The following is a 9,617-nucleotide window of genomic DNA, read 5'->3' as shown; positions in this document are numbered from 1 at the left end:
TTTNTGGAGGATTGAATCAAAATTCATAAGGGTTGGCTTTTTCAGTATAAATATTAAGTTGAGGGAGTCAGAATGCAATTGTGATAAGGATTATGGTTAATGTATAGTTGGTGATGAGTGATATGACGATGTTTATTGCTTTCTTCCATTATATTAACGGAACTTGGTGATTGGAAGTCAGCAGTACTAATTATATAAGAAAGCATGAGCCTCATCGATAAATAGAGACATAAAGGAATAGTCATACAACGTCTACGAAGTGTCAGTATCAAGCTGCGGCTTCGAATCCGAAATGGTGTTTAGAGGTAAAGTGGAAGTAGAGTTGGCGTAGTAAGCATGTCATTAGGAATGTTGATCCAATGATTACGTGTAATCCATGAAATCCTGTTGCAACGAAAAATGTAGAGCCGTAAATACCGTCAGAGATGGTGAAAGATGCTTCGAAGTATTCAGATACTTGAAGTAGGGTGAAATAGGCCCCTAGGATAATGGTAATTGCAAGGGCTTGGGTTATTTGTTTTCGGTTTCCTTCTATTAAGCTATGGTGGGCTCAAGTGATTGATACTCCAGAGGCAAGTAATACTGATGTATTTAATAGTGGAACTTCTAAGGGGTTTAAAGGGTTAATGCCTGTAGGGGGTCAGTATCCCCCTAATTCTGGAGTAGGTGCTAAGCTGGAGTGATAAAATGCTCAGAAGAATCCTGAGAAGAAAAATACCTCTGAAATAATGAAAAGGATTATCCCATAACGAAGACCTTTTTGTACAATAGAGGTGTGGTGGCCTTGGTATGTTCCTTCTCGTACTACATCTCGTCATCATTGGTATATAGTTATAAGGTTGGTTAGTATGCTTAGTGAGAGTAGGGTTGTTGAATTAAAGTGGAATCATATAATTAAGCCTGAGGTAAGTAAAATGGCTGATAGTGCCCCTGTAAGAGGTCAAGGGCTCGGGTTAACTATGTGGTATGCATGTGTTTGGTGGGTCATTAAGTATTATCATGTAGGTAAAGGCTAACTAGTAGTGTAAATACATAGGCTTGAATTAGTGCAACGGCGAATTCAAGAATGGTTAAGAGGAGAAGAATAATGAATGTTATTAAAGCTGCTGGAGGGCTAATTGTAAGTAGTGCGGAGGTTGCTCCTCCAATTAGATGTATTAATAAATGTCCAGCAGTAATATTAGCAGTCAGACGGACTGCTAAGGCTATTGGTTGAATAAATAGGCTAATTGTTTCGATTACAATTAGTATAGGGATAAGGAGAATAGGTGTGCCTTGGGGAAGGAAGTGGGCTAAAGATATTTTTGTTTTATGACGGAAGCCCAGGATTACAGCCCCTGCTCAAAGAGGGATTGCTATACCTAAGTTTATAGATAGTTGAGTAGTAGGGGTGAAGGAGTGTGGTAATAGCCCTAATAAATTGGTTGTCCCAATAAATAAGATTAGTGAGATTAATATTAAAGATCAAGTTCGTCCTTTGGTAGAGTGAATTAATATTATTTGTTTTAGAATTAGTTTAATTAATCATTGCTGAAGGGCAACTACTCGGTTATTAATTAATCGCTTTGGGTTGGGGTATAGTATAGCGGGGAATATGATAATGATAATTGCAATAGGCATGCCTAGTATTGTTGGTGTGATAAAAGAGGAGAATAGATTTTCGTTCATTTTTTTTCTCAAGGTGTTTTTTGTTTTATTATTTTTAAGTGGGATTGTTGGGGGTTAGTAAAGAATGAGTGTATTGAGGTTTTAGTTTGGAATATAACAAATAATGTGATAATTATTGATAGAATAGTAATTAGTCATGTGGATGTGTCTAGTTGTGGCATTTCATTATGGAGAATAAGAATTCTCAGTCTTTAACTTAAAAGGTTAATGCTGGTTAGCTTCATAATGTCTTATAATATTGAAGAGCATCAGTTTTCAAATGTTTTTAAAGGGACTATTTCGATGACGATAGGCATGAAACTGTGGTTAGAGCCACAGATTTCTGAACATTGACCGTAGAATAAACCTGGACGGGATGATGTTAAAATTGCTTGATTTAGTCGTCCTGGAATGGCATCTGTTTTTAATCCTAAGGATGGAACGGCTCATGAGTGTAGTACGTCTTCTGATGAAATTAATATACGAACAGGTATCCCTATTGGTAATACAACTCGGTTATCGACTTCAAGTAGTCGAAGTTCTCCTGGTTTTAGGTCTGTTGTAGGGGTTATATATGAGTCAAAATTTAATTCTTCATAATCAGTATACTCGTAACTTCAGTATCATTGGTGCCCCATAGTTTTTACTGTTAATGCAGGGTTGTTAACTTCATCTATTATGTATAAAATTCGTAGTGATGGTAGAGCAATTATAATTAAGATAATAGCTGGTAAAATAGTTCAAATAGTTTCGACTTCTTGGGCGTCTATAGTGCTTGTATGAGTTAGTTTTGTAGTCAATATAAGTGAAATGAGATAAAGCACTAATGTACTAATTAGGAAAACGATTATTAGTGTGTGGTCGTGGAAGTGAAGTAATTCTTCCATAATTGGGGAAGTAGCATCTTGGAAGCCTAATTGGTAGGGGTAAGCCATAAAGATATACAGGAGTCTAACCAGTAATTTAACTTTGACAAAGTTATGTAATAGTTTTACTAATATCTAATTCTTGTGAAGAGAGTCATAAAGGTTATGGGGCTGGCTTGAAACTAGTCTTAGGGGGTTCAATTCCTTCCTTTCTTGTTATAGTGTTTTGATGTATGTTGGTTCTTCAAATGTATGATATGGAGGAGGACATCCGTGAAGTCATTCTAGGTTAATTGAAGTTAGTTCGGTTGTTATTACTTCTCGTTTAGAAGCGAATGCTTCTCAGACTATGAAAATTATGATTATAACAGCCATTAGAGAGATAAATGAGCCTATGGATGAAACTGTGTTTCAGAATGTGTAGGCGTCCGGGTAGTCAGAGTATCGTCGTGGTATTCCTGATAAACCTAGGAAGTGTTGAGGGAAGAAAGTAATGTTTACTCCTGTGAATATAATGAAAAAGTGAATTTTAGCTCATGTGGAATGTAAGGTGTATCCTGTGAATAAGGGGAATCAGTGGACGAAGCCTCCTATAATAGCAAATACGGCTCCTATGGATAATACATAGTGGAAATGTGCGACGACATAGTATGTATCATGTAGGACAATGTCTAGTGAGGAATTGGCTAGTACGATTCCTGTTAATCCCCCTACTGTGAATAAAAAAATGAACCCTAATGCTCATAATATTGCAGGGGATCATTTAATGTTTCCTCCATGCAGGGTGGCTAATCAGCTAAATACTTTTACTCCTGTAGGGATGGCAATGATTATAGTAGCTGATGTAAAGTATGCTCGTGTGTCGACGTCTATTCCTACGGTAAACATATGATGGGCTCATACAATAAATCCTAGAAATCCGATTGACATTATAGCTCATACTATTCCTATATAACCAAAAGGCTCTTTTTTACCTGAATAATATGTTACAATATGTGAAATTATTCCAAACCCAGGTAAGATTAAGATGTATACTTCAGGGTGCCCAAAAAATCAGAACAAGTGTTGATACAAGATAGGGTCTCCTCCCCCTGCAGGATCAAAGAAAGTGGTATTTAAGTTTCGGTCTGTTAGTAATATTGTGATCCCAGCTGCCAGAACAGGTAATGAGAGTAGGAGTAATACGGCTGTGATTAATACTGATCAGACGAACAGGGGTGTTTGATATTGTGTCATAGCTGGTGGTTTTATATTAATAATAGTAGTAATAAAATTAATAGCTCCTAGAATTGATGAAACCCCTGCTAGGTGCAGAGAGAAAATTGTTAAATCAACGGAGGCTCCTGCATGGGCAAGGTTTCCAGCTAATGGTGGGTATACTGTTCATCCTGTTCCGGCCCCAGCTTCTACTATTGATGAAGCGAGAAGTAAGAGGAAAGATGGGGGTAGAAGTCAGAAGCTTATATTGTTTATTCGGGGGAATGCTATATCAGGCGCTCCAATTATTAAAGGAACCAACCAGTTTCCGAATCCTCCAATCATAATAGGTATAACTATAAAAAAGATTATAACAAATGCATGGGCTGTTACGACTACATTGTAGATTTGGTCATCTCCTAGCAGGGCTCCAGGTTGGCCTAATTCTGCTCGAATTAGTAAACTCAAAGCCGTGCCTACTATTCCGGCTCAAGCGCCGAATAGAAGATATAAAGTACCGATGTCTTTGTGATTTGTAGAAAATAATCACCGATTAATAAACATAAGTAGTAAGAGGTAAAATGGCTGAATTTAAGCATTAGACTGTAAATCTAAAGATAAAGGTTATACTCCTTTTTTTGCCACAGCTCTGAGGTGATTAATCATATTGAATTGCAAATTCAAAGGAGCAGCTTCAAACCTGCCGGGGCTTCTCCCGCCCTCCTCTTTCTTTACAGGGCGGGAGAGTAGGTTGAAGCCAGTTGATTAGGGTATTTACCTGTTAACTAAATTTTCATGGGTTAGGATCCCATCAATCTACAAAGGGCTTACCTTAATTAAAGTGTCTGATTTGCATTTAGATGATGTGAGTTTACAGTCTTGCACCTCTTATCAAGAAATAAATACTGATATATTTACTTACGGCTCTGAAGGCTCTTGGTCTTGTTAACCTAATCTCCTTAGCTTAGGGTTGTTAGTAGGGGTGTTATGGGGAGGAGTATGGTAGATAAAGTGATGAGGGGTGCTAGTATAATTATTTTTTTGTTATTGTGGAAGAATCATTTAAATTTTGAGCTATTGGTAGATGGGAATAGGGTTAGGGTTGTTGAGTATGTTAGTCGTATATAGAAGTATAGGCTAAGTAGGGCTATTATTGTTATAATAATGGAAATTGTGATGTTATTATTTTTTACTATTTCTTGAATTGTAATTCATTTAGGGGCAAATCCAGTTAGGGGTGGTAAACCTCCTAGGGATAATAGGTTTATTAAGATGATAATAATGGTTGGGGGAGAGGTGCTTCATATGTGGGATAGTGCTAGTGTAGTTAGGTTGTTGTTAGTGTGGAGGATGGAGAATGTTGAGATGGTTAGTATAATGTAGATTACTAGGTTTAAGATTGAAATTGATGGGTTGTAGAATAGGACTGCTATTATTCATCCTATATGGGCGATTGATGAATATGCCAAGATTTTTCGTAATTGTGTTTGGTTAAGACCCCCTCATCCTCCTAACAGTGTCGACAGGACAGCTGAAGCGAGGATTAAGGGTTGATTGATTGTTGGGAAATTTTGAAGTAGAATAGAGAGGGGTGCAATTTTTTGTCATGTGAGTAACACTATCCCTGTGAGTAGGGATGTTCCTTGTGTTACTTCTGTTACTCAGAAGTGAAAGGGGGCTAAGCCTAGTTTTATGATTAATGATGTGGTTAAAATTAATGAAATGGTTGTGTTGTTGGAGTAAAAGATAGATCATTGGCCTGAGTACATTATAGTTAAGATAATGGATAGTAAGAGGATTATTGATGCGGTTGGTTGCATGAGGGAATATTTTGTTGCAGGTTGTGTTGACCGAGGGTTAGATTTGTTTATTAGGATAGGGATAATAGCTAATATGCTTATTTCTAGGCCGATTCATATTAATAGTCAGTGAGAGCTGATAAGGGTGATTAGTGTTCCTATGATTAATGTGGTGTAGATAATGGTTATTAGTATGATTTTTATTAGTACGGGAAGGGATTAGACCAACATTTTCGGGGTATGGGCCCGATAGCTTATTTAGCTGACCTTACTAGTAGAGATTAGTGTAGTGGTAGCACGGAGAATTTTGAGTTCTTCAGGTTAGGTTCGAATCCTATTTTTCTAGAAATAAGAGGGCTTAAACCTCTATGCTTTACTCTATCAAAGTAACTCTTTTTCAGACATATTTCTATATTGATTGAGGGGGGATGCTGCATATAAAAATAGGTATTGAAATATGTCATATACATAAAGCTAGAGTCAATGGTAGAAAGTTTTTTCATAAAAGATGTATTAGTTGGTCGTAGCGGAATCGTGGATAGGAGGCTCGGATTCATAAGAATAAGGCTGTTAGGATTAGTGTTTTGATTATAAAATTTGTTGAGTGAATTTCTGGGTTTGAGGAAGTTGGTAGAGAGTTAAGGAAGATAATTGTTGTTAGAGCATTTATTATGAGAATGTTTATGTATTCAGCTATGAAGAATAGTGCAAATGGACCTGCGGCATATTCTACATTAAAACCTGAGACCAACTCTGATTCACCTTCGGTTAGGTCAAATGGAGCTCGGTTAGTCTCTGCAAGGGTAGAAACGAATCATATTATGGCTAAAGGTCAAGTTGGTAGGATCAGTCAGATGTTTTTTTGGGTGGTTATTAAAGTTGAAAGTGTGAATGAACCGTTTAGGATTAGGATTGATAGGAGGATAATGGCTAAGGTTACTTCGTATGAGATGGTTTGGGCAACGGCTCGTAGTGCCCCGAATAAGGCATATTTGGAGTTTGAGGCTCATCCGGATCATAAAATAGAATACACGGCAAGGCTTGATGTAGCTAGGATGAATAGGGCTCCTAGGTTTATGTTAATGAGGGGGTGGGGTATGGGTATAGGGATTCATATAGATAGTGCTAATGTTAGGGCTAGGGAAGGTGCGATGGTGAATAGTAGGATAGATGATGTTGAGGGGTGTAAGGGTTCTTTGATAAATAATTTTAGTGCGTCTGCTATTGGTTGTAGAATGCCATAAGGGCCTACAATGTTTGGTCCTTTGCGTAGTTGTATGTAGCCTAGCATTTTTCGCTCTATTAAGGTTAAGAAAGCTATAGCAAGAAGAATTGGGACAATTAATAATAGGAAATTGATTATATACATGAATGTTAAGGAGAGGAGTTGAACCTCTGATTGTAAAGTTTTAAGTTTTATGCAATTACCGGGCTCTGCCACCTTAACAAACCCATGCTCTTGGGTAGTTTTAATTAATAGCTAGTGAGTTAATATAATATCATTCTTTTGCTATTAAGGCGTGGCTGTTTTATTGGCCTTATTTCTCTTGTCCTTTCGTACTGGGAGAAATTTTTAATAGATAGAAACCGACCTGGATTACTCCGGTCTGAACTCAGATCACGTAGGACTTTAATCGTTGAACAAACGAACCTTTAATAGCGGTTGCACCATTTGGGGGTCCTGATCCAACATCGAGGTCGTAAACCCTATTGTCGATATGAACTCTTGAATAGGATTGCGCTGTTATCCCTAGGGTAACTTGGTCCGTTGATCAGATGAATTCTGGGTCAATGTATGAATAGAAACTTTGACTTGTAGGGTCTAGGTTAAAATCATTCGGAGGTTAGGTTTTACTCCGAGGTCACCCCAACCAAAATTGTTAACCCATGGTCTATATTTTATCTCTATTAGATTTAGTCAGTTAATAATGGGTTAATAAATTTAAGCTCCATAGGGTCTTCTCGTCTTATTTTTTTATTCTCGCCTCTTCACGAGAAGGTCAATTTCACAGACTATAAGCAAGAGACAGTTAAATCCTCGTCAAGCCGTTCATACTAGTCCTTATTTAAAGAACAAGTGATTATGCTACCTTTGCACGGTCAGGATACCGCGGCCGTTGAACTGTAAAAGTCACTGGGCAGGCGGTGCCTCTAATACTTGGGATGCTAGAGGTGATGTTTTTGGTAAACAGGCGGGATTTGTGTTTGCCGAGTTCCTTTTGCTTGTTTTAGTCTTTCCTTTTTGCACACCTGCGTCGGGTTAACAATATATATAATATAATTATCTAGTTAATGTATTTATTATATGGTTGTTAATTTGGGTGAGTTTATCTAAGCTTGTGCAAGGAGAATTATTTCTTGTTACTAATATTAACATTATTTCTTCTATTTAATAATAGATTAATCCAATTGTCAAACAGGAAGTGATTATTGTTTTTTGGGATAAGTTGTTGATGTTTTGTTGAGCTTGAACGCTTTCTTAATTGATGGCTGCTTTTAAGCCTACTATGGTAGATGTATTGTTTATTCTCTGTTTAAGGATGTATCCTTGCTTAAGGAGCTGTCCCTCCTTAAATTAACATTTGAGCTTTCAGTAAAATTATAAATTTTTCAGGAAAACTTAAAGTTGAACTAAAATTCTTATTTGGATAACCAGCTATCTCCAAGCTCGATAGGCTTTTCACCTCTACTTCTAAATCATCTCACTATTTTGCCACATAGACGAGTTTGCTCTTACAGCTGTTCGGAAGTAGCTCGTTTGGTTTCGGGGTAGTTGACTAAAATTCTTTTTGCCAAATTTTACTAGTTAACTCATTATGCAAAAGGTAGTAGGTGTAGTCTATGCTGTGTTGTACTATTAATTTGTTCTTCTTTCATCTTTCCCTTGCGGTACTATCTCTATAGCGCCTTTATAGATTTCTATCTCCTATACTTTAAATTTGTGAATGTTTTATTTTAGGTTTTTATAGTATTAGTAATACATGAAATGTATAGTAGGTTGTCGGGCTAGATTTAGTTCAAAGTGGTCATAGTGTTTGAAATCTTCCGGGTGTAGGCCGGATGCTTTTGTTTAAGCTACACTTTGTTTGTCCAAGCACACTTTCCAGTATGCTTACCTTGTTACGACTTGTCTCCTCTCATATTGGTTGTAATTAAAAGGAAAAAAAATTTGAGTGAGTATTTAAGGAGGGTGACGGGCGGTGTGTGCGTGCTTCATGGCCGAATTCAATTAAGCTCTCTATTCTTAATTTACTGCTAAATCCCCCTTAAATCTTTAGATTTCATAAAGATTACTGTTAATATTCTTAAGGTAAGAAAATGTAGCCCATTTCTTACCACTTCATTAGCTACACCTTGACCTAACGTTTTTATGAGTATATTTGTGCTTACTTTTTTTCCTTATTAGGGTTTGCTGAAGATGGCGGTATATAGGCTGAATTAGCAAGAAGTGGTGAGGTTTATCGGGGTTTATCGATTATAGAACAGGCTCCTCTAGGTGGGTTTAAAGCACCGCCAAGTCCTTTGAGTTTTAAGCTGTTGCTAGTAGTTCTCTGGCGAACATTTTTGTTGTTAAATGTCTGTGTTTATGGCTAAGCATAGTGGGGTATCTAATCCCAGTTTGGATCTTAGCTTTAGTGGATTCAGGTGTACTAAGATAACTTTCGTATGTGGATTTATTTTTTACCTGTAGTTTTTTACGACTTGGGTAAACTTTAATCTTATTTTAGTTTTGTCTTTAACACTCTTTACGCCGGGGTTTATTAATTAGGGTTAATCGTATGACCGCGGTGGCTGGCACGAGATTTACCAACCCTTAGTTGTTATATAACTTAGTCAAACTTTCGTTTATTGCTTAATTTTAATTACTGCTGTATCCCGTGGGGGTGTGGCTAAGCGGGGTGTCATGAGCTACGGTAGTGTGCTTGATACCAGCTCCTCTAGGTCACGATGCGACTTGGAGGGCATTCTCACAGGTTTGATGACTCTTGCATGTATAATTTTATTGACAACTAATAAAAAGGCTAGGACCAAACCTTTATGTTTATGGAGTAAAAATACTCATCTAGGCATTTTCAGTGCCTTGCTTTGAAAGATAAGCTACATTAAC

The 9,617-nt window shown here is 37.2% G+C and overlaps 8 protein-coding genes across 8 annotated transcripts in view, besides 18 other annotated features; all 8 read right to left on the bottom strand. All coding sequences in view use genetic code 2, as the record gives it.

Annotated features, from left to right (window-relative positions):
• ND3 (NADH dehydrogenase subunit 3) overlaps positions 1 to 136 on the bottom strand; it is a 346-nt gene extending 210 nt beyond the window's left edge. Inside the window, exon 1 of the mRNA in view lies at positions 1 to 136. This exon is cut by the window's left edge and continues 210 nt beyond it. Within this exon, the coding sequence (YP_007625556.1) occupies positions 1 to 136 (136 nt within the window).
• Positions 137 to 204, bottom strand: a tRNA (tRNA-Gly).
• Positions 205 to 988, bottom strand: COX3 (cytochrome c oxidase subunit III). Its single transcript has one exon. A coding segment is annotated over exon 1 (784 nt).
• ATP6 (ATP synthase F0 subunit 6) lies at positions 988 to 1,668 on the bottom strand. Its single transcript has one exon. The coding sequence runs from the start codon at positions 1,666 to 1,668 to the stop codon at positions 988 to 990; it is 681 nt and encodes a 226-aa protein (YP_007625554.1).
• Positions 1,623 to 1,829, bottom strand: ATP8 (ATP synthase F0 subunit 8). The gene has a single exon. The coding sequence runs from the start codon at positions 1,827 to 1,829 to the stop codon at positions 1,623 to 1,625; it is 207 nt and encodes a 68-aa protein (YP_007625553.1).
• Position 1,830: 1 nt separating this feature from the next.
• Positions 1,831 to 1,896, bottom strand: a tRNA (tRNA-Lys).
• A 2-nt stretch (positions 1,897 to 1,898) lies between these two features.
• Positions 1,899 to 2,582, bottom strand: COX2 (cytochrome c oxidase subunit II). Its single transcript has one exon. It carries the CDS (start codon positions 2,580 to 2,582, stop codon positions 1,899 to 1,901), a length of 684 nt encoding a protein of 227 aa, YP_007625552.1.
• Positions 2,583 to 2,651, bottom strand: a tRNA (tRNA-Asp).
• Positions 2,652 to 2,660: 9 nt separating this feature from the next.
• Positions 2,661 to 2,729, top strand: a tRNA (tRNA-Ser).
• COX1 (cytochrome c oxidase subunit I) lies at positions 2,730 to 4,274 on the bottom strand. Its single transcript has one exon. It carries the CDS (start codon positions 4,272 to 4,274, stop codon positions 2,730 to 2,732), a length of 1,545 nt encoding a protein of 514 aa, YP_007625551.1.
• An 11-nt stretch (positions 4,275 to 4,285) lies between these two features.
• Positions 4,286 to 4,354, top strand: a tRNA (tRNA-Tyr).
• A 1-nt stretch (position 4,355) lies between these two features.
• Positions 4,356 to 4,422, top strand: a tRNA (tRNA-Cys).
• Positions 4,423 to 4,457: an origin of replication (origin of L-strand replication).
• Positions 4,458 to 4,530, top strand: a tRNA (tRNA-Asn).
• A 1-nt stretch (position 4,531) lies between these two features.
• Positions 4,532 to 4,601, top strand: a tRNA (tRNA-Ala).
• Position 4,602: 1 nt separating this feature from the next.
• Positions 4,603 to 4,671, bottom strand: a tRNA (tRNA-Trp).
• ND2 (NADH dehydrogenase subunit 2) lies at positions 4,672 to 5,713 on the bottom strand. Its single transcript has one exon. A coding segment is annotated over exon 1 (1,042 nt).
• Positions 5,714 to 5,782, bottom strand: a tRNA (tRNA-Met).
• A 2-nt stretch (positions 5,783 to 5,784) lies between these two features.
• Positions 5,785 to 5,855, top strand: a tRNA (tRNA-Gln).
• Positions 5,853 to 5,920, bottom strand: a tRNA (tRNA-Ile).
• On the bottom strand, positions 5,921 to 6,878 carry ND1 (NADH dehydrogenase subunit 1). The gene has a single exon. A coding segment is annotated over exon 1 (958 nt).
• A 3-nt stretch (positions 6,879 to 6,881) lies between these two features.
• Positions 6,882 to 6,956, bottom strand: a tRNA (tRNA-Leu).
• Positions 6,957 to 8,526, bottom strand: an rRNA (16S ribosomal RNA).
• Positions 8,527 to 8,594, bottom strand: a tRNA (tRNA-Val).
• Positions 8,595 to 9,547, bottom strand: an rRNA (12S ribosomal RNA).
• A 1-nt stretch (position 9,548) lies between these two features.
• Positions 9,549 to 9,617, bottom strand: a tRNA (tRNA-Phe).

Source organism: Octodon degus, mitochondrion (assembly GCF_000260255.1).
Source record: "Octodon degus voucher 109241 mitochondrion, complete genome".
Lineage (NCBI taxonomy): Eukaryota > Metazoa > Chordata > Mammalia > Rodentia > Octodontidae > Octodon > Octodon degus.
Note: the sequence above shows the minus strand (reverse complement) of the source record. Positions and strands in the feature narration are given on the sequence as shown.